Source organism: Phyllobates terribilis, unplaced genomic scaffold (assembly GCF_046119375.1).
Source record: "Phyllobates terribilis strain yellow unplaced genomic scaffold, ASM4611937v1 Scaffold_2__4_contigs__length_985480577, whole genome shotgun sequence".
In the NCBI taxonomy this organism is placed as follows: domain Eukaryota; kingdom Metazoa; phylum Chordata; class Amphibia; order Anura; family Dendrobatidae; genus Phyllobates; species Phyllobates terribilis.
The window spans coordinates 708931520-708954744 of NW_027362762.1; the positions used below are offsets into that span (position 1 = coordinate 708931520).

Genomic DNA, 23225 nt, shown 5'->3' on the forward strand with positions numbered 1-23225 from the left:
GAACATCATTAACATAGTATTTTTTGCTAGTTGCATGTGCTCTTAATATTTTATGATGGTACATATCGCGCCCTATATGAGCAAAAAGAGGCAGAAACACCTTATTGCTATAAGGTGTTTCTGCCTCTTTTTGCTCATTCATATATTAAAGGGGTTGGACACTACCATACAAGTCACTTTCATGTAAACTAACTCCCATGAATAAGCAGTTATCTCTGGATAAGAATCTCCTGACTTCCTGTGGTGTCACATCAAAATTTCCTCTAGTTCTGGGCTCTGGAAACTGACAGGTGAGTGGGTGTGGCCCATTCAGCAGAGCTCACTCTGTTTCTATGAATGCTACTGTTGCAGACATGACTCTTCCAGCAGACCCAGCTCTCCCCTTGTATCTGTATAAAGCAGGGTGTATATACAGTGGTTACGGAAAGTATTCAGACCCCTTTAAATTTTTCACTCTTTGTTTTATTGCGGCCATTTTGTAAATTCTAAAAAGTTCATTTTTTTTTCTCATTAAAGTACACTCTGCACCCCATCTTGACTGAAAAAAACAGAAATGTAGAAATTTGTGCAAATTTATTAAAAAAGAAAAACTGAAATATCACATGGTCATGAGTATTCAGACCCTTTGCTCAGTATTGAGCAGAAGCACCCTTTTGAGCTAATACAGCCATGAGTCTTCTTGGGAATGATGCAACAAGTTTTTTCACACCTGGATCCTCTGCCATTCTTCCTTGCAGATGCTCCTCAGTTCTGTCAGGTTGGATGGTGAACGTTGGTGGACAGCCATTTTCAGGTCTATCCATAGATGCTCAATTGGGTTTAGGTCAGTCCTCTGGCTGGGCCAGTCAAGAATGGTCACAGAGTCATTGTCTTGTTGAAAGGTGAACCTTCGACCAAGTCTGAGGTTCAGAGCACTCTGGATGAGGTTTTCTTCCAGAATATCTCTGGACTTGGCTGCATTCATGTTTCCTTCAATTGCAACCAGTCATCCTGTCCCTGCAGCTGAAAAACACCCCCATAGCATGATGCTGCCACCACCATGTTTCACTGTTGGGATTGTATTAGGCAGGTGATGAGCAGTGCCTGGTTTTCTCCACACATACCGCTTAGAATTATCACCAAAAAGTTCTATCTTCGTCTCATCAGTCCAGAGAATCTTATTTATCATAGTCCGGGAGTCCTTCATGTGTTTTTGAGCAAACTCTATGTGGGCTTTCATATGTCTTGCACTGAGGAGAGGCTTCCGTCAAGCCACTCTGCCATAAAGGCCCGACTGGTGGAGGGCTGCAGTGATAGTTGACTTTGTGCAACTTTCTCCCATTTCCCTATTGCATCTCTGGAGCTCAGCCACAGTGATCTTGGGGTTCTTCTTACCTCTCTCACCAAGGCTCTTCTCCCATGATTGCTTAGTTTGGCTGGACGGCCAGGTCTATGAAGACTTCTGGTGGTCCCAAACTTCTTTCATTTAAGGATTATGAAGGCCACTGTGCTCTTAGGAACCGTGAGTACTGCAGAAATTCTTTTGTAATCTTGGCCAGATCTGTGCCTTGCCATAATTCTGTCTCTGAGCTCCTTGGGCAGTTCCTTTGAGCTCATGATTCTCATTTGGTCTGACATGCACTGTGAGCTGTGAGGTCTTATGTAGACTGGTGTGTGCCTTTCCAAATCAAGTCCTATCAGTTTAATTAAACACAGCTGGACTCCAAAGAAGGAGTAGAACCATCTCAAGGAGGATCACAAGGAAATGGACAGCATGTGACTTAAATATGAGTGTCTGAGCAAAGGGTCTGAATACTTATGACCATGTGATATTTCAGTTTTTCTTTTTTAATACATTTGCAAAAATTTCTACATTTTTGTTTTTTTTCAGTCAAGATGGGGTGTAGAGTGTACATTAATGAGAAAAAAATTAACTTTTTAGAATTTACCAAATGGCTGCAATGAAACAAAGAGTGAAAATTTTAAAGGGGTCTGAATACTTTCCGTACCCACTATACATGTACACACACTGTTTTATACCGTGTAATGCATAAATATGCTGCTATATAGTCTCTATTTTATGAATCCCATCCATCTATCCTATCTCTCTACCTACTGTACCTATCTATTCTATTCATCCTTTGTTGCGGGTGATGCTTGACAGCGTCTATCCTATATTATTCCTGGTACTTGTGGCTCGGGTCAGTCCAGGAGCTACAAGGTTAATCTTGTTAATTTGGGTTTCTATCTGCTGTCAACATTGGGTGGAGCTGTTACTATATAAACTCCTGAGAACCTGTTCACACTGTCAGCCAATAGTTCTGCCATCCTTGTTCAGACCTGTGTGCTGTGCTCCTGTGTTTTGTTCTGATTATTCCTGTTCTTTGACCTTGGCTTCACATTTGACTACCCACTTGATTTGTGATTCTGTTCCTGACGTCACCTCCTTGATCTGACCTGGTTACATGACTATCTCTCTTGCCAGCTGGCGCCACTGAACAGCTGCTGACTCCGAGGGACCCCTGTGTAAGTCCAGATCTCTGTAGAGGCGTTAAAGGGTGAAGGCCAGGGCAGCGGAGTGTTATGATTGTGTAACAACTCACACGGGAAAATAGGTAAAACACTGGAAACTGCAACTGACCAAATCAAATACTCTACAGACTAGAGATTTTGACTCTGCAATTCCTTATGTTACCTACATGGACTGGAATAGACCTAACAACAGACTAAAATTTACCTATTGTAGGGGTTTTACTCACTTGGGTGCGACGGGAGGAAAACAGGGAGCATGTTCCTTTAAGAGTTCATGTCGGCTTATTGTTTCATAAACCAAGCAAGAAAAGTAAACAAACAGCCTTAAGTTCAGGCAAACAAAGTAAAGTGTCTCTGCTTAATCAGTCCTGTGGGCACACAGGCTGCATCATGTCCAGTAACCTGGCTCGGTCTGGAGCCAGCCACACACAGGAGGCCTTCTCCCTCCAAACACACAGACCATGTGGCAATCAGCAGCCTCCATTTTATAGGCTGTTAACCACACCCAGACGTGAGGTATGTGGGTTGCTGGCAACCCATACCCCTGATCCCAGGTGCATGCACTAGAGAAAATACACCGGGCTACATCACAGAGACTAGCCATTTCTGTGATACACACCTCCCATTGACTACACGACCATTAGCCACCTTACACTACAGAAGGGAAGGAGTGCTGAGATAGAAATCCCAGAGTGAGTTAAAACAAATCGTGAAATACAAAATGAGAAGATAAGGTAGTTCCTGCTAGAGAATATGCCGCCTACTTCCTAAACAAGAAACAGAAGATAGATGCAGGGTGGAAAGCACAATCAGCAGAGAAACAAACCCTAGCTTGTCTTTCACTGACTGGCATAAACAACGGCAGTATGGCTGGAAATCCAAATGAGAATATCACCAGCAGGAAACACCCACAGGGGAAAGCACATATAGCTGCACCCAAAAGATGATTGGGCAGATAAATTAATAAATTAAAAAAAACTGTTAATCTAAAAAGACTAAAGAAAGGATAACAAACACCCAGAGAAAAGGTTGTAGCTGCTGTGGCTCAGTGGATAGAGAAGCCGACCACAAAGCATTGGCTCAAGAGTTTGAACCCAGACACTTGACATGGAGTAGCTTGGGCCAAACCTGTTTGTGGTAGCAATTTTTGAGCTGCCAGGTGACTATGAACAGTGCTTGTGTGGCATATTCCCTGTAACTATGTCCTGCACAGGAGATTGTGCTAATGATGTGTGTGACACTGGAGGAGGAGTGGAAGGGGTTTAGGTGAAGTTACAGGCAGTGTGCTCACTGCTGGCTTGCAGGCCAGCACAAGGAATAATGGTAAATGTAGTAACAAGGGAGCAAAGGATTCTGAAGAGGAAGTGATCGCTATGACAAGAGCTGGCGCCAGGGCACTGGAAGTGAAGCAGAAAAGCATAAAACAACATGAAACTTGGCAGAAATTGTATATGGGGATATTTAGGGGAATTATCCTTTAGTATTTATGGAAAAAACAGCACCTGAGTTAGGGTAGTGGACAACCTTTTTAATGTTTGCATTTGACTTTTATTGATTTTACGTACAGTTACATTTTAGGGCAGTGGTTTATTACAGTGAAATTTGTTTTCAATAAGATAAACCCCTCACCTTTCTAAGTTTTCCCATGCAACAAGACCATGAAAATATAAAATGCACTTTACCTTGCGATAACTTCACTTAAACACTGGGTGGTAGTTTCTTGAATAACTGCTGCAGCACTAGTTGTAGCAATGTTTGCACCTGAGACCAATGTGATGTAAGAACAATTATATTGCTGCTGATCTGAAAATTTACATTGAACAACAAAAAGAAAGTAAAAAAAAATTTTACAATTTGTAACAATTTAACATTTAAATTTTCCTCGGTGGTGAGAATTTGGAACTGGATATTCTGGGCCATGATTTCTAGCGTAGGACTTGCCACTCAAAGGGAACCTTGGAAAATGCAATTTGACAGCAGATATGGGACTACTTTGCAGGTAAATGGCATTTAAACCATTTGTAGCTAGCTTACTGGAGCAATGGCTACAGGGAGGAAATAAAGTTTTATTCTCCCTGTAGTTGCTCGTTTACAGCTTTGGGAGTGGTGCAAGGAGCTGTTATAGTCACCATTCACTACTTAGTGAGCATGCTGTAATCACTCTCCGGTACATTGATTGACAGCCTGCTCTTCAACGTGTGAGTGCAGTTTATGTGTGCAGAGCCAGCTGTCAATCAAAGTACCCTGGAGTGATTTCAACATGTTCACTGTGAAGTAAGCAGTGACTGTTACAGGGAGAATAAAACTTAAATTTCCCCCTGTAACCACTGCTCTTCCAGTAAGCCGGCTACACAGGATTTAAATACTATTTATTAGTAGATTAACCCTATATCTGCAGGTAAATAAAGAAAACAAGATGGATGGACTACTTCAACTCTTACAGAACTGACTCTAACAAGAGACGCGCCCCCTGGGCCGTGTATGCACGTGTGTGGGTTACCCGGAGCCGGGTCTCTGGGGGTTGTAGTCTCCGTGGCGGTGACCCGGTCCCATGGCTCAGGGTGGTCAGACCAGTGGCCGTCTTTTATAGGGTTTTTATGATTTAATGTCTGACTATTCCACCCGGGGATTGCGGTCAGGGTGTACCGCCGCTGCGAGGGAGACCGCTGAGGCTGGTGTGGTGTGCGCAGCAGAGGATGGGATAACTCCCCATGGGAGGAGTATAGCCTCAGGGCAGTGAGTGTGGATGATGGGAGTGATGGTGCACGGGTGAAGCAGGAACGACTCAGAGTCTTTGCAGTGCAGCTCAGGGTCTTTACTGATGATGATAAGGCAGACCCTCCCGGGAGTACTGGCTAGCATAAGGGGCCTGGTCAGTCTGTGAACAAACAGGAGTTCCCCTGGCCAGGTGGAGTTGTAGGCCTCCCCGTCTATCTGCACTCTTCCTGGCTACCTTGCTGTAAGCGAGTGGAAGTAGCCCACGTCCCTGAGTATACCGTGTGGTGCTCACCCGTATGGCTGGTGACTTGGACCCTCTGGTAGCTTCCGCTCCTCGATGGCGGTACCGGTCCCTTGTGTGTGTGACTGAGCCTCCGGGCTTCCATGGCCAGAGGAATCCCCTGCCGGCTGGTTTCTGCTGCTGGACTTAGACATCCTCACAGCCTTGGACTCCGTTGTCCGGTCGTAGTGTCTTCAGCCAGGACGAGCAATATCTGCTTCCAGTCCCTGACACTCAGCTCCTGCTCCTACAGAGCTCCTAGCTGTTGCTTTCCCTGTGTCTGGAACTTCACTCTCTGCTCTAACCCCGCCCCAGATCCAGTTTATATAGGGCAGGTTCCTCCCCTATCTGGTCTGGGACAGGAGGTGTTGCATGTTCAAGGGCTCCTGACCAGGGAACCTCCCACTTGCTCCCAGACGTGATATTTCTATCACTGTGGCAACCAGACCCCTGGGGTGCCACATTCCCCCCTAGTGAAATTTAGTACTCCGGGTTTAAACACATTTTTAATAAGAACACAAATACAAGGGTATAAACAATAACAGGAAAAAGTACATTTTATCTTGATGGTCACGGCATTTCCGTAACCGGGTGTCCATATCACCCAAGGTGAAGTCTTAGAACAGAGTAGGGGACCTGTCCAAAGCAAAACCCAAACGTTGGCCCTGGGCGTGGCTGCAAGGCGAAGCGAACTACTTTGGACCACACGGGGCCACGCCAGACAGGTTTTTCTTCCGTGGCCGTCTTCGCAAGAGGCACCAAGTGCAACTATTTACAATGTAGTTCCGGTTATTCAGCGTCCATAACCTGACAGTCCAAATAAACCTGCTGGGTAACTAGAGGAACATAATTAATAAACAGGCAACAAAAACATAAACTATTTTCAGCATTTGCAATTTACTGGTTAATCCACATTACATTCTAGATTCTCCAGCGAGCCGGCATCTGTCCTCTAGTGCTCCTGGTAGACCTACGTAACCCACTATCTGGCTCTGCACTACAGGGTGTAGGAGGTGTTGCGGGTAGGCCTGGCAGCTTCCTGCGTACTCTTTGGCTTACTAGGGGCATGACAGGCTCACTACTAGCAGAGGGTTGATTCTCCTGGGCTGCTTGTATGGATCCTTCTGCCTCCTGGGCTGGCTGCTCTTCTGACACTACCTGTTCTTCTGTAGGCCCTTGAGGGGCTGGCTGGAGAAAGGTGATGACGGGTACCATGACTGCGTTGTTGATCTGAGTCCAGGACCGGGGAAAGTCTCCGAGTACGGTACTGATCATTTCTTCCTTTTCCTCTGCGGGTTGAAGGATATCCTGGTCTTCTTCAGCACCTTGTAGCTGCTCGGGACACTTCTTCAGGTGGTCTCTGGAAACAGTGGCTGTGGTCTCTCCTCCATCCTTACTGATGACACATACTTTTGGGTTCTCATGGCTTGAGGGCAGTACGGTGTACGGGTCCTTCTCCCACTGGTCATGCAACTTGTGGAGCCATCTCTTCCTCTTCAAGACCTGCTCTCCAGGTGCCAGGGGAACAGCGGGAGCATGTTGGTTATAAGTCCTCTCTTGCCTTCCTCTTGCTTGAGACAGACTTCGTTCCACAGTCTCCTGTACTTTCCAGTACTGCTGCTGCCGTTCCGTGTGCCAGTCTGCTTCTGGTGAGGTGTCCTCGGGTGTCAGGATTCCCATCTCCAGGTCAATTGACAGCTTACCAGGCCTTGCTCTCATTAGGTAAGCCGGGGTGCAGTTGGTGGAATTTACTGGGATATGGTTGTACAAGTCAATCAGGTCTGGCAGCTTCTCCGACCACAGGCTGCGTTCTTCCAGGGGCAACGTCTTGAGAAGATCAATGACGATATTGTTCATTTTCTCACACAGCCCGTTGGTTTGGGGGTGGTAAGGCGTTGTCCTTATCTTCCTGCAACCATACAAGTTGCAGAACTCCTGGAAGACCTCCGCTTCGAAGGCTGGACCTTGGTCAGTCAACACTTGCTCCGGATACCCGTGTGGACGTCAGAAGTGCTGCTGGAAGGCTCTAGCTGCTGTTTGAGCCGTTAAGTCCTTAACAGGGACCACCACCAGGAACCGGGAGTAGTGGTCTATGATGGTGAGGGTGTAGACGTACCCGGACCTACTCGGAGCCAGCTTCACATGGTCCAGGGCTACCAGTTCTAGTGGTTGCTTCGTGATGATGGCCTGCAGGGGGGTCTTCTGGCTGGCACGGTCCTTCCTCCTCAGGTTGCACGGGCCGCAGTCTCAGCACCATCTCTCAATGGCCCCTCTCATGTTTACCCAGAAGAACCGGTCACGCAACAGGAACTCCAGCTTCTTCCATCCGAAGTGCCCTGCTTCGTCGTGGTATGCCTCCAGGACCATAGCCGCGTCCCATCTCGGGACCACTACCTGCCAGGTCAGCTCATGTGTCTGGGAGTTGACAGTTCTCCGGCACAGCTTCCCCTTGTAGAGAAACAGTTTACTCTTCTCCTTCCACAGCTGTTTGGTCTCCTCCGTGGCATCTGGGTCAAGGCGGGCATCAGCCTGCGTCAGCATTTCCTTCACCAGACGGACTGCTGGGTCACTGTCTTGAGTCTCTGCCCAGCTGTAGTGGGGTAAGGGATTAAACGTAGCAGAGTGCCTGTCCCTTACACGGTGGGAATACTGGGTAATCCCATGACGGTGGAACGCAGGGAGTTCGATCTCTTCCAGTTCCTCTGGATCTTCCCACCCGTCCGGTAAGCTCGGCATCCTGGACAGGGCGTCTGCGTTGGCATTTGAGTGTCCCGCCCGGTATTTGATGGTGAATTCATAGTTGGACAGGCGGGCCACCCATCTCTGCTCCAGGGCACCAAGTTTTGCAGTGTCCAGATGTGTCAACGGGTTGTTGTCCGTGTACACGGTGAACTTGGAGGAGGCAAGGTAATGTTTGAAACGTTCCACCACTGCCCACACCACTGCCAGGAACTCTAGCTTGAATGAGCTATAATTCTCAGGGTTTCGGCTGGCGTAAGCGATTACCCGTTCTTTCCCCTGCCGGATCTGGGACAGTACGGCTCCTAGCCCGATGTTGCTCGCGTCCGTGTGGAGGATAAAGGGCTGGCTGAAGTCAGGGTGCGCCAGGATTTCATCCCCCGTGAGGGCCATCTTCAGCTGGCGGAAGGACTCCTCTTCCAGCTTTTCCCACCTGAAGGGTGGCTTCTGGTTTTTGGCCTTCCTGGATTGACCTATCAGGAGGTCCTGCATAGGAGCTGCCATTTTGGTGAAACCGGGAATGAATCTTCGGTAGTAGCCTACCAACCCGAGGAACTGCCGCACTTCCTTTATGTTGGAGAGTCTTGGCCAGTCCTTAATCACGATGATCTTATCGGGGTCGGGAGCCACTCTGTCGGCACTCACCACGTGTCCCAGGTACTGTACCTTTGGTTTCAGCAGATGACACTTGGAGGGTTTCACCTTTAGGCCGTAGCTAGCCAGGGCATCAAACACCTCTGCCAGGTGTTTCAGATGGTCCTCGTAGGTTTTGGAATAAACGATGACATCGTCCAGGTATAACAGGACCGTCTCGAAATTCCGGTGTCCCAGACAGCATTCCATCAACCGCTGGAAGGTTCCTGGTGCGTTGCAGAGCCCGAACGGCATACAGTTGAATTCGCTGAGACCCATCGGGGTGGTGAACGCAGTCTTCTCCTTGTCCGCCTCTGCTACAGGAACCTGCCAGTACCCGCTAGTAAGATCCAAAGTGGAGAAGAAGTTAGCAGATTTTAATGCAGCTAAAGATTCTTCTATCCTAGGTAACGGGTACGCATCTTTGTGTGTGATACGGTTGACCTTTCTGTAGTCTACGCACATTCTCATTGTGTTGTCCTTCTTTTTCACTAGAACCAGTGGAGTCGCCCAGGGGCTACAGCTGTCCCTGATTACCCCAGCCTCCTTCATGTCTCGCAACATCCCCTTTGCATGCTGATAGTGTGCAGGGGGTACAGGTCGGTATCTTTCCTTTATGGGTGGATGGTCTCCTGTGGGGATGTGATGCTCTACCTCCTTTACTCGCCCGAAGTCTAGCGGGTGTTTACTAAAGACTCTTTCGTACTCCTGAACCACCCGGCAGACTCCCTGTTTTTGGTGTGAGGGAGTGGAGTCAGTACCCAAATGCAGCTGCTGACACCAGTCCTCCATTTGTTTCTTAGAGCCGTTACCTTCCTCTGGTTGACATGGAGGCAAGGGTTCTATGGCCTTTACAGAATTTTGGTTTATGGTGAACAATTTGGCTAGCGTGGCATACCGGGGCAAGTATACTTCTCTTTCCCCAATGTTTAGGATGCGGACCGGTACCCTCCCATGGCGGACATCAACCACCCCCCGTGCCGTTAAAATGGTGGGCCTACTGTCTGAGTAAACGGATTCTACCATAGCTTGGTAGTCTCTACCCCTCAGACCAATAGCTGCCCAACACCAGATCATCATCTCACTCTTTGGGGGCATGGCGATAGGGAACGGGTCACTCATCCTAACGCTACCAATCTCACCACCCAACAGTTCTACCTGTTGCCGTTTCATCAGTGCCCGGATCTCCTTTTGTAGGACCCGCTGCTGGCTGCAGCTGGCGTTCATGGCAACCTGCTGTAAAATGGCAATTGCTTCTGAAAGGCAATGCTCAATAACGTTAGTACCCAAGGTTATTTTAGGGTGACTTTCACGACGATCAATGTCCACAATAATCAGTCCTTGTGCAGCCAGTTCGACCTTACCGATTTTAATGGTCACCTCTTTGAATCCCACCTGTGGCACGGGCTGACCATTGCTGGCGATGATACTCAGGTCGTCATCTGGGTAGCGGGTTATGTCCGAGTCATTCCAGTACCGCTTAAAGAGCACATAAGGGATGGTAGTTACCTGTGACCCGGTGTCTAGTAGGGCACTCATAGGAATGCCATCCAGTACCACAGGCAAGACTGGACGTCCCCCTACGTATTTATCACGCCAGTTCGATGGGCCTGATGATCGTATGCCTGGGGATTGGCCCTCTGCCCCAGGTTGTGCCCGTTTAATTGACAGTACCTTGCCATATGTCCGGGTTGATTGCAGCGGCGGCAGATGGGTTGTCCGTCCTCGTTGTATCTGTCGCTGGGTCTTCCTCTGGATGATGGGATCCTCCTCTGTCAGCGCCACGGGGCGTCCTCCGGACTGGTGGCCAGCTTGATCCTTCCTGGAGAGGATACCTGTAATGACTGCACAGTCCTGGTTAATGCGGCAACGCTTTTGGTCAGTTCTTGGACCTGATGGTGCAGGTCTGCTGCCGGGTCTTTATCCAAAGCCTGCGCACCAGCTCCCACAGGCTCTGCAGGCAAGGGCGCCACCTCCTGGTGATAGGTAATAGCAGGGCACCGGTGGGTAACAGCGCTACCCGGTGCCGGTTCTCGGAGCACCCGGATGGCCCTGTCTTTGAACTTTGCAAAGTCTAACCCAGGATTCTGCAAGGCCATTGCACGTAACTGGGTTCGGTGGGCGTTGGACAGCAGACTCTCAATGAATTGCTCAGTCAACAGTTCATCTGCATTCCGCACACTGTCAGGGTCTGCCTGTTTAATGGCTCCCAGGGCCTCCTGCAAGTTCAAAGCATAGTCTCCTATACTGTCTTGGGCCCGCTGCTTGCACCCATAAAATCTCATTTTGATCTCTGCTGAGGTACGGGTATCAAAAGTGTCCTTCAGACGGGCTAAGATCTCCTTCACAGTCTCCTTGTCCCTGACTGACCAGGACTTTACCTCACGTTGGGCTGCGCCGGTTAGCTGGCCTACCAATATGCTCACTTTTTGTCCCTCTGTCAGGGGGTACACTTTAAATAGGCTGTACAGTTTCTCTTTAAAGTCGCTTAGGGTATGCGACTCCCCTGAGTATTGTGGCAGCCAGGCTGCTCCAGGGATGTAAGGCATTGTAAATGGCATTACTGTGGCAGCGGCCGCACTGGCGGTGGGAGCTACTGCCATTCCTGGTATCTTCCGCCCCCCCTAGTTAACCGTGGCCTAGATTTTGTTGCTCTTCCTCCGTAGGCCGTGGCTCCGCTGGTGTTGCTCTGGGCGAGGACCTTGCGTCGCTTCCTGGTGACGTCAGCGCTGCTCTCTCTCCTTCCAGGACCTTGCGCAGCGTCGGTGCGTAGGGCGGGGCTTCAGGTCTCGAGCGGTTTTTACGTCCACGCCCCTCTTCTTCCCGCACGGCGTCCTGAAGATGGCGGGAAAACGACTGAAGACGGCGGGAAACGACTGAAGATGGCGGGAGACGACTGAAGATGGCGGGAGACGGCTCCGGATGGTGGGAAACTTCACTCAGGTAAGTGCAAAGTCTTTTTCAGGCACGCAATACCTGTTTGTGGCGGGTTGGTCACAATCCTGCCGACTACGCCAAAAAGTTGACGCGCCCCCTGGGCCTTGTATGCACGTGTGTGGGTTACCCGGAGCTGGGTCTCTGGGGGTTGTAGTCTCCGTGGCGTTGACCCGGTCCCGTGGCTCAGGGTGGTCAGACCAGTGCCCATCTTTTATAGGGTTTTTATGATTTAATGTCCGACTACGCCACCCGTGGATTGCGGTCAGGGTGTACCGCCGCTGCGAGGCAGACCGCTGAGGCTGGTGTGGTGTGCGCAGCAGAGGATGGGATAACTCCCCACGGGAGGAGTATAGCCTCAGGGCAGTGAGTGTGGATGATGGGAGTGATGGTGCACGGGTGAAGCAGGAACGACTCAGAGTCTTTGCAGTGCAGCTCAGGGTCTTTACTGATGATGATAAGGCAGACCCTCCCGGGAGTACTGGCTAGCATAAGGGGCCTGGTCAGTCTGTGAACAAACAGGAGTTCCCCTGGCCAGGTGGAGTTGTAGGCCTCCCCGTCTATCTGCACTCTTCCTGGCTACCTTGCTGTAAGCGAGTGGAAGTAGCCCACGTCCCTGAGTATACCGTGTGGTGCTCACCCGTATGGCTGGTGACTTGGACCCTCTGGTAGCTTCCTCTCCTCGATGGCGGTACCGGTCCCTTGTGTGTGTGACTGAGCCTCTGGGCTTCCATGGCCAGAGGACCTGGAATCCCCTGCCGGCTGGTTTCTGCTGCTGAACTTAGAGATCCTCACAGCCTCGGACTCCGTTGTCCGGTCATAGTGTCTTCAGCTAGGACGAGCAATATCTGCTTCCAGTCCCTGGCACTCAGCTCCTGCTCCTACAGAGCTCCTAGCTGTTGCTTTCCCTGTGTCTGGAACTTCACTCTCTGCTCTGCTTTCTCTGCTCCAACCCCACCCCAGATCCAGTTTATATAGGGCAGGTTCCTCCAACCAGACCCCTGGGGTGCCACACAAGCATTAAAGAGAACCTGTCATGTCCTCAGTCCCAACCGCTACAATAACCGTATAGGTGCATATTTCTATAGTTTGATATCGTGTTTTATGTAACTTATCCTGTAGTTTTATCCTGCAGCATTACGTATATAAATGAGTTCAGACTAGTCCAGTGAGGTGTCTCTTCACCTTGATTAGTCCAGTCTCGGATTTTCTAGGCAAGATTGATCCTACTATAAAGGCGACTGAATGCAGGTTGTTAATCATGCACAGGAAGGTGTGATTAGGACTAGACCGGTAGAAGAAATGCCACCATACTAGTCCAGCCATATTTTAATATGAGACACTGCGGGATAAAACTGCAATCTTCAAAGATTGCAGTGCTAATAAGTTACACCAAACACCTTATTAATATAGAGAAATCTGCAGCCTTACAGCTACAGTAATTACAGTAGGACAGGACAGGTTCTCGTAAATGTTTGGGTGCACCAGTTCTGCAAGATTTGAAGTAGTCCATCTATGTTGCCTTCTTTAGGCCAAATTCAAATCAAGTTTTAGCCACACGTTAGCGGCTCTGTTACAGCTTCCCCAAAAAACGGGATTCAGGCATTTTCGCTAACTGAGCCATTGACTTCAATCAAGTAGACAGAGCCACTTTGTGTTCCGTCTAACCTCATTTTCAGCAGTATCGGCCTTTTTTTGGGCCTCTCTGAAAATGGTGGATACTGCCGAATATGTAGTTACATAATGGCTTGGTCAGCGGATACACCTGAAACCGATTTTTCAGGGCTTCAAATAGAAGCTGGGATGGATCCATTGACAGGCGGCTAAAGCGTGATGTGCATCCAGCCTAAGGTGGCAAGTCCTAAGCTGTGCTCTTAAACTATTGGGGCTGGTTCCCTTTAGGGTATGTGCCCACGATCAGGAGCCGCTGCAGGTTTGAAGCTGCATGTTTATGCAACAACAAACCGGCAGTGTCCAGATGTTGCAACATAGTGGATGGGATTTCTAGAAATCCCATGTCCACTATGCGTGCATCTGAGGCTGCCTATCACCCATCTTTCAGGAACACAGCATGTCAATTTCTCTTGCAGTTCTGCATGTGGACTTTCCCCATAGCCTAACATCAATGAGCAAAGTTCGCATGTGAAAAAAAAAAATCGTGACCACTCATTTGCATAAATGAGGGCGGAAGACGCACGGCTGTTCTGTAGCATCGGGGCCGCAGCGGCTCTGGATCGTGGGCACATATCCTTAAACAGATTTAAATGAATGGCTGACATGTAATACTAGTGCTACTTTTCTACCTATGATGATTGATTACTCAATGTTTGCCAATAAATGGCTAACATTTTTTCCCTAGAATAGGGCTGAATGTGGTTTCCTATTTTGGTCACTATCGTTGCCTGGCTGCTATTTTGGTTCTTTTAGCTGTCAAAGTTATTGGAGAGTTAGCCTCACGTATGCAGTAAAATATTTCAGCTCAAATTTCCTGTTGATAATTTCCACAGTGACAGATTAACCCCTTCACATCACAGATAGTTTTAACATTTCTGATAAAGCCCTATTTTTTCCAAGTCTGACGATTTATGTGTTAATAATTCTGAAATACTTCTACTCATCTCATTTTTACTCTGAGGCCTGAGACGGGGACAAGGGGGCATCTTCTACGTCTGGAGGAAAGAAGGTTTAATAATAATCACAGACGGGGATTCTTTACTGTAAGAGCAGTGAGACTATGGAACTCTCTGCCGCATGATGTTGTAATGAGTGATTCACTGTTAAAATTTAAGAAGGGCATGGATGCCTTTCTTGAAAAGTATAATATTACAGGTTATAAATACTAGATTCCTTGATAGGGCGTTGATCCAGGGAACTAGTCTGATTGTCGTATGGAGTCGGGAAGGAATTTTTTTCCCCAATGTGGAGCTTAGTGTTTGCCACATGGGTTTTTTTTGCCTTCCTCTGGATCAACATGTTAGGCTATGGGTTGAACTAGATGGACTTAGTCTCTCTTCAACCTTAAAAACTATGTTACTATGTTACTATCTCAGTACTTATGCAAAAAGTTGATTATGGCTAAACAGTTTTACATTCTAGTGTAAAGGACAATTTCTAACAACTGTATTTTTAAATAACTTATTTTACAGAAAGAGGATTTTTGCAGAATTTTAACAATGTAACTGACCTTTTAATTTCAAAAGTAGTTTTACATACAAACTTCCTTTTTAGTCTTTTTCTTACCACAGATCTGCTGACTGTATTCCGGTCAACATTGAGATAAATTCTGATATAGTCTTCATGGTACAGAAGTTATGCAGAACTTATGAGCAATTGTACCATTGAACCAAAAAGAAGAAAGAAGTTAAAAAAAACAACCTTTATTAAATCATCAGATAAAACTGTACAACATATCAAGGGTGATGACAAATGAGTCGCCAATAATGAGATGGTACCATAGTAAAAGAGCAAGGCAAAAGGTTACATGCAAGAAAAATAAATATTGTGCAGGAGAATTACATCCCGATAAAAAGTAGATCAGGGCATGGATGTGTGGCTGATGAAATCAGAGGTATAACTATAAAGAGTTCTTGGTTGTGTTACCATTGCATATCATGAAACTAAGGTACAGCCACAGACCGGTGTCTTGATGAGGAGATCCTTTTGTATAAAGAGTTAATCCTGCAGATTGTATATTAAGACAAATTACCTTGGCCCAGTACCGTGGTGCCAACACCCCAACGCGCGTTTCGGCTGAAGTGCCTTCTTCTGGGGGAAGAAGGTAATCTGTCTTAATATACAATCTTCAGGATTAACCCATTATACAAATGGATCTCATCATTAGGACACGAGTCAGTGGCTGCACCTTAGTTTCATGATATGCAATGGTAACAACCAACAACTTTTTATAGTTATACCTCTGATTTCATCAGCCACACATCCATGCCCTGATGTACTTTACATTGGGATGTAATTCTCCAGCACAATATTTATTTTTCTTGCATGTAACCTTTTGACTTGCTACTTTACTGCTGCGCCATCTCATTATTGGTCACTCATTTGTCATCACCCTAGCCCTTAATATGTTGCACAATTTTATCTGATGATTTACTAAAGGTTGTTTTTTAAACTTTTGGGTTTTTTTTGGTTCAATGGTTTGGTTCTATGGTTCAATTGTTTCTTTGGTTCATAAGTTCTACATGTTAGCATGCGCTGAACCTATTTGATCTCCATGCCATTTACCAGTACATTTACTAATTATATAGAGATCTCTCCAAACATATATCGCTAATTTTAGCTTGATATAGATTCACCAATATAATTTATTATGTACTACTAGTGCTAGCCCTATATAGGTTTCTATGATACAGAAGTTGTAGCTAACTTTTAAGCTATGCAATTACCAGAGCAAATGGTATCACAAAATGAACTCCCAGACATTCGCGTACCAGCCTTTTATTAAAATAAATATTAAAATAATTTAGTAGTGAACTAGTGATATTTAAGACATTCCTCTTCATAGGTGAGCAGCTAAGATGTTACTTCAGATATCGAGAGGAGACATGTTTTCTTTTTTAAGGCCATGCCTATGCCATATGGTGTCCATTTGAAACATCGCTAACAAAATGTACTGAGACACACTAGTGCTGAACTAAATTAAAGTCTACATTTGCAACCACACAGCAGATTTCTGTCTGCCGAAAATCTGATATGTCAGCTTAGTAAACGCTGCCTCTGGTTAGCTAACTCTAGATGTGTATGCTATGACCATTTGCCACTTTGACCAAGCAAATTCCACCAGTGTGTGATCGGTCAGTTAATTCTGGCATGAGCATGGTTGGTTCATTTGTGCAAACAATCTAACAGTAGATTGGAAGTATACTGGATGTATCCCTTATGTGTATGGCCAGCTTATAGAGGACCTGTCACCAGGTCAAAAGTGGTTAGTTTCTGCTCTTATTTTATTCTTGCTGCTCCCCTAAGCTTTTAGTTGGTTTTATTTGTTTCTTTGTTGTTTTTTTTTCAATCCGCCATACAGTTCCAGAGATATGGACCATTTTATTTAGTGCTAATTTTTCTGGTGTTTACCAAGGAGGCTTCGCTCACAGTGCAGTAATGCAGAGCAGCCTAAAGATACACCCCCCCGAGAATCCTTGGAGCAACACCCCCTTGTAAGACCTTAAAAATTAGCACTAAATAGAAAGGCCATATCTTTAAAACCATATGTTAAATTAAGAAAAAACCCGGAAATGATTAGACAGTGGAGAAGCAAGAATAAAATAGGAGCAAAAAATGGCCTCTTTGCTCCTGGGGATAGGTCCTCTTACAATTTAAAAACACACATGCACTTTTTGTAGCAGTTTTTAAATGGAGTCTACCAACATAACATGACTTCAAAGCAAGCACAGGAGCTCAGTCGTCCCTTGATGTGGCCAAATGGTTAGTGCACCTTCCCACCTACAGGTTTTCCATGTATCTCTGCCCTCCTGTAAATCCAAAGCTGTCAATCAAGAAAGAGTGGAGGCATTGACAAATGCAAAACAAGTAGGTGGAAAAGTGCAATGATCTGCTGAGCTATGTCAAGGTTGCACCAAGCGACTTTGCTTGGTTTCAACAGTAATTTTGTGTCATTTGTAAGCGGTTTTTGAGTCAAATACAGTAGTGGATCCAAAATTGGTTCCTCTTCTGGCCTTGATTTCTTTTAAAAAAGCATTAAAAAGCCACATGCGCAATTCCAGCTTAAAACTACATTCAGACAAACATGCTAATTAATGGGCTAGTCATCTCCACAAATTGCAGAGGTGCACATCATGAATGGACACACATGTTATGTGCCATTCGCCACAATGGATAAAAGTCTTGTGTGCAATGCGCGTCAGACTAGTACATGCTTCACTAGCGCATTCACTTACATCCAGCTAAAATGACCCTCTCACTTCTAGTATCCATGCTCTGTATAAAACTATACTAACACTGCAGACCTTGGTATTTTATTAAAAATTCATCCAGGAAATAGGAGGGAATCAGAGAAATTGGAGAGGTAAATCATGTACACAACATAATAATTCCAAATAAGAAAAAAATAGAAATGAGGTCAACTCACCAAGTTCAACTGTGATCTCAAAAGAAGTCAGCGAATGCAACTTTTCTATCTCAACCCCACATGTATATTTTCCAGTATCTTCAAATACAGTGGTCTTTATTATAAATGATATAGTCCCTGAATTGTCATCGACAATCTGCATCCTTTTGCTGTATTTATCCGATAGGAAACCTCTGGTGTCTGCCAACATATTGCATTGTGTAGTTGATACTTGTTGGCACAAATACTTCCTGTAGGTCACCAGGTCTCTCTTGACATATAAACATTTTATAGTTACATCTTCTCCTTCCTTCACAGTTTGTTTCATATCCTGCTGTATTCTATACACTTTTGGAACTATAAAATATATGATATACATTGATTTTAATTTTTTTTTTATTAAAACTGATAAATGTGATAAATATGTTAATTTGGGAAAAATCTACATCTAATGGAAATTATAGAAAAAATACATTTCAGAAACATTGTTTGATAAAATAATTTGAGATGGGATCTAGCCTGTCGTCAAAGTTTTCATAGTCAAAGTCTGAGCTTGTATGGTTGTGACAGTGATACAGTGAAGGAAATAATTATTTGATTCCTTGCTGTTTTTGTAAGTTTGCCCACTGACAAAGACATGGACAGTCTATAATTTTAAGGGTAGGTTAATTTTAACATTGAGAGATAGAATATCCCAAAACAAATCAAGAAAATCACATTGTATAAATTAGATACATTTATTTTCATTTTTCTGTGAGAAATAAGTATTTGATCCCAAACAAACCATTGAGTTCTGGCTCCTACAGACCAGTTAGACGCTCCTAATCAACTCGTTACCTGCATTAAAGACAGCTGTCTTACATAGTCACCTGTATTAAAGACTCCTGTCCACAGACTCAACTAATCAGTCAGACTCTAACCTCTACAACATGGGCAAGACCAAAGAGCTTTCTAAGGATGTCAGGGACAAGATCATAGACCTGCACAAAGCTGGAATGGGCTACAAAACCATAAGTAAGACGCTGGGTGAGAAGGAGACAACTGTTGGTGCAATAGTAAGAAAATGGAAGAAATACAAAATGACTGCCAATCGACATCGATCTGGGGCACCATGCAAAATCTCACCTCGTGGGGTATCCTTGATCATGAGGAAAGTGAGAGATCAGCCTAACACTACACGGGGGGAACTTGTTAATGATCTCAAGGCAGCTGGGACCACAGTCACCAAGAAAAGCATTGGTAACACATTACGCTTAAAGGTTTAAAATCCTGCAGTGCCTGCAAGGCCCCCCCTGCTCAAGAAGGCACATGTGCAGGCCCGTCTGAAGTTTGCCAATGAACACCTGGATGATTCTGTGAGTTATTGGGAGAAGGTGCTGTGGTCAGATGAGACAAAAATTGAGCTCTTTGGCATTAACTCAACTCGCCGTGTTTGAAGGAAGAGAAATGCTGCCTATGACCCAAAGAACACCGTCCCCACTGTCAAGCATGGAGGTGGAAACGTTATGTTTTGGGGGTGTTTCTCTGCTAAGGGCACAAGACTACTTCACCGCATCAATGGAAGAATGGATGGAGCCATGTACTGTAAAATCCTGAGTGACAACCTCCTTCCCTCCGCCAGAACATTAAAAATGGGTCGTGGCTGGGTCTTCCAGCAAGACAATGACCCAAAACATACAGCCAAGGCAACAAAGGAGTGGCTCAAAAAGAAGCACATTAAGGTCATGGAGTGGCCTAGCCAGTCTCCAGACCTTAATCCCATAGAAAACTTATGGAGGGAGTTGAAGCTCCGAGGTGCCAAGCGACAGCCTCAAAATCTGAATGATTTAGAGATGATCTGCAAAGAGGAGTGGACCAAAATTCCTTCTGACATGTGCGCAACCCTCATCATCAACTACAAAAAACGTCTGATTGCTGTGCTTGCCAACAAGGGTTTTGCCACCAAGTATTAATTGTTATTTGCCAGAGGGATCAAATACTTATTTCTCACTGCAAAATGCAAATAAATTTATCTAATTTATACAATGTGATTTTCTTGATTTTTTTGGGGGGGATATTCTATCTCTCAATGTTAAAATTAAGCTACCCTTAAAATTATAGAGTGTTCATGTCTTTGTCAGTGGGCAAACTTCTAAAAACAGCAAGGGATCAAATAATTATTTCCTTCACTGTACATCCACCTCATAAACTGCCTAGGATGTTTCGATATCACTAAACAAGGAGCCAAAACCCCTATCAATCCATTCAAAGGAACAGAAGCAGCACTCTCCAACTAGAACTTGTCTTCTTTATTATTCCAAATAACGATTATTATAAGGCCATCAGATTAGAACAGGAAAGGCAAATCCAGTAACAGCTGTTTCGTGCTATCCACTGCACTTTATCTGACCAGTGGATAATGCAAAACGGCCGTTACCTGTTGTGTCTTGCTTTTTCTAACCTGCCTGTTAATTATCTTTTTAGAATAATAAAGACAGTATTTTTTTTTAATGCCACCTTTATTTTTTTTGTATGGACTTTGAGACTGGTTCGGTTTTACCGTCTGAGTATTTATATGTAACTCCACTCCAATACTCCATTTGATGTGTTGTCCAGATCTCCTTAGCTGTGCCAGCTTTTGCTTTTACTTTTTTCAAAATCTCTGTAAGCTTATTGTCATAGTAACATTATATATGTGGTCACTGACTAAGATAACCAATTGCAAAAAAAAAAAAAGAAGTTAGGGGCTTTTTGCCCATTCACGAGCCTATTTGCAGTTTAGAACATTATGTCATAGCTGCTATTCAAATTAAAATAGTGACCAATTGTAACAGAAATTTCCCAGAAGTAAATGAAAAAGAACCTGTCAGCAGGTTTGCCCAATATAAACGAAAGCCACCATCTTTAACGTCTTTTGTACCACAGTCTTGCAATATATTTAAACCTCAACTCCCACTGCATATGCAAAAAATACCTTTTATAACTCCCCCACGACGTAAGCTAATTGTCGTGGTCCAGTCCGATGGTTGTTGATGGTCTTTGCCTGGCGCCTCTTCTATCCCTGCAATCGTGTCCTCCTGCCATAATTGATATATACAGTGGTGGCCAAAAGTATTGGTACCCCTGCAATTCTGTCAGATAATACTCAGTTTCTTCCTGAAAATGATTGCAATCACAAATTCTTTGGTATTATTATCTTCATTTAATTTGTCTTCAATGAAAAAACACAAAAAGAATTGTCCTAAAGCCAAATTGGATACAATTCCACACCAAACCTAAAAAAGGGGGTGGACAAAAGTATTGGCACTGTTTGAAAAATCATGTGATGCTTCTCTAATTCGTGTAATTAACAGCACCTGTAGCTTACCTGTAGCACCTAACAGGTGTTGGCAATAACTAAATCACACTTGCAGCCAGTTAACATGGATTAAAGTTGACTCAACCTCTGTCCTGTGTCCTTGTGTGTATCACATTGAGCATGAAAAACAGAAAGAAGACCAAAGAACTGTCTGAGGACTTGAGAAACCAAATTGTGAGGAAGCATGAGCAATCTCAAGGCTACAAGTCCATCTCTAAAGACCTGAATGTTCCTGTGTCTTCCGTGCGCAGTGTCATCAAGAAGTTTAAAGCCCATGGCACTGTGGCTAACCTCCCTAGATGTGGACAGAAAATAAATATTGACGAGAGATTTCAACGCAAGATTGTGCGGATGGTGGATAAAGAACCTCGACTAACATCCTAACAAGTTCAAGCTGCCCTGCAGTCCGAGGGTACAACAGTGTCAACCCGTACTATCGTCGGCGTCTGAATGAAAAGGGACTGTATGGTAGGATACCCAGGAAGACCCCACTTCTTACCCCGAGACATAAAAAAGCCAGGCTGGAGTTTGCCAAAACTTACCTGAGAAAGCCTAAAACGTTTTGGAAGAATGTTCTCTGGTCAGATGAGACAAAAGTAGAGCTTTTTGGGAAAAAGCATCAACATAGAGTGTACAGGAAAAAAAAGAGGCATTCAAAGAAAAGAACACGGTCCCTACAGTCAAACATGGCGGAGGTTCCCTGATGTTTTGGGGTTGCTTTGCTGCCTCTGGCACTGGACTGCTTGACCGTGTGCATGGAATTATGAAGTCTGAAGACTACCAACAAATTTTGCAGCATAATGTAGGGCCCAGTGTGAGAAAGCTGGGTCTCCCTCAGAGGTCATGGGTCTTCCAGCAGGACAATGACCCAAAACACACTTCCAAAAGCAATATAAAATGGTTTGAGAGAAAGCACTGGAGACGTCTAAGGTGGCCAGCAATGAGTCCAGACCTGAATCCCATAGAACACCTGTGGAGAGATCTCAAAATGGCAGTTTGGAGAAGGCACCCTTCAAATATCAGGGACCTGGAGCAGTTTGCCAAAGAAGAATGGTCTACAATTCCAGCAGAGCATTGTAAGAAACTCATTGATGGTTACTGGAAGCGGTTGTTCACAGTTATTTTGGCTAAAGGTTGTGCAACAAAGTATTAGGCTGAGGGTGCCAATACTTTTGTCTGGCCCATTTTTGGAGTTTTGTGTGAAATGATCAATAATTTGATTTTTGCTTCATTCTCTTTTCTGTTTTTTCCTTGCAAGCAAATTAAATGAAGATAATAATGCCAAAGAATTTGTGATTGCAATCATTTTCAGGAAGAAACTGAGTATTATCTGACAGAATTGCAGGGGTGCCAATACTTTTGGCCACCACTGTAGGTTTAGCCCTGTGCTTCAGCTGCGCAAGTGCCAGACTGCACTGTGTGGATAACGTAGGACGCGCCATCCACATCAATCAAACTATGTGTAATGTCGGCGCCCCTGCATGGTTCCTCTCCTTCCTCCCAGCAGGGGCACAACATGCTCACTGCCACGGCCGCATGGCGGCATACTCTTCTTTGTCTCCCACCAGAGCTCTCAACCTCCTGCACCCACACACATCACGTGAACAGGTTTCCCGGCAGAGGACTTAGGGCTTGTGCTCCCCGTTTCTTAAAGGGGCAGCGCACGCACAGCTGGGATGCATTAGGTATTTAAGGCAGCCTCCCCTGTAGGGAGGTGCCTGAGTAACTTCAGTACCTAGTTAGCCTTGTACACACTAGTTCGTTATCAGGTTCCTTTTCCTAAACCGTTAGAGACTTGAGAGCATTATCAAATATAAATGACTATTGTTTGCATCTGTTGATTTTGCACTATTGCTACTGCCAATTCACTCATTTTTACCAGCTATTGTAGCAGTTTTTTTTTATATATATACTCACATACAATACAGACCAAAAGTTTGGACACACCTTCTCATATAAAGATTTTTCTGTATTTTCATTACTATGAAAATTGT

The 23225-nt window shown here is 45.2% G+C and overlaps 1 protein-coding gene across 1 annotated transcript in view; it reads right to left on the reverse strand.

The window, feature by feature from the left end:
* LOC141252947 (polymeric immunoglobulin receptor-like) overlaps positions 1–23225 on the reverse strand; it is a 186321-nt gene that overhangs the window by 51813 nt on the left and 111283 nt on the right. The window contains exons 3-4 of the mRNA XM_073670704.1: positions 17916–18251; positions 4194–4272 (exon numbers count right to left, since the gene is read on the reverse strand). Coding sequence (XP_073526805.1) covers positions 4194–4272; positions 17916–18251 — 415 coding nt within the window. The remainder of the gene's footprint in view (positions 1–4193; positions 4273–17915; positions 18252–23225) is intronic.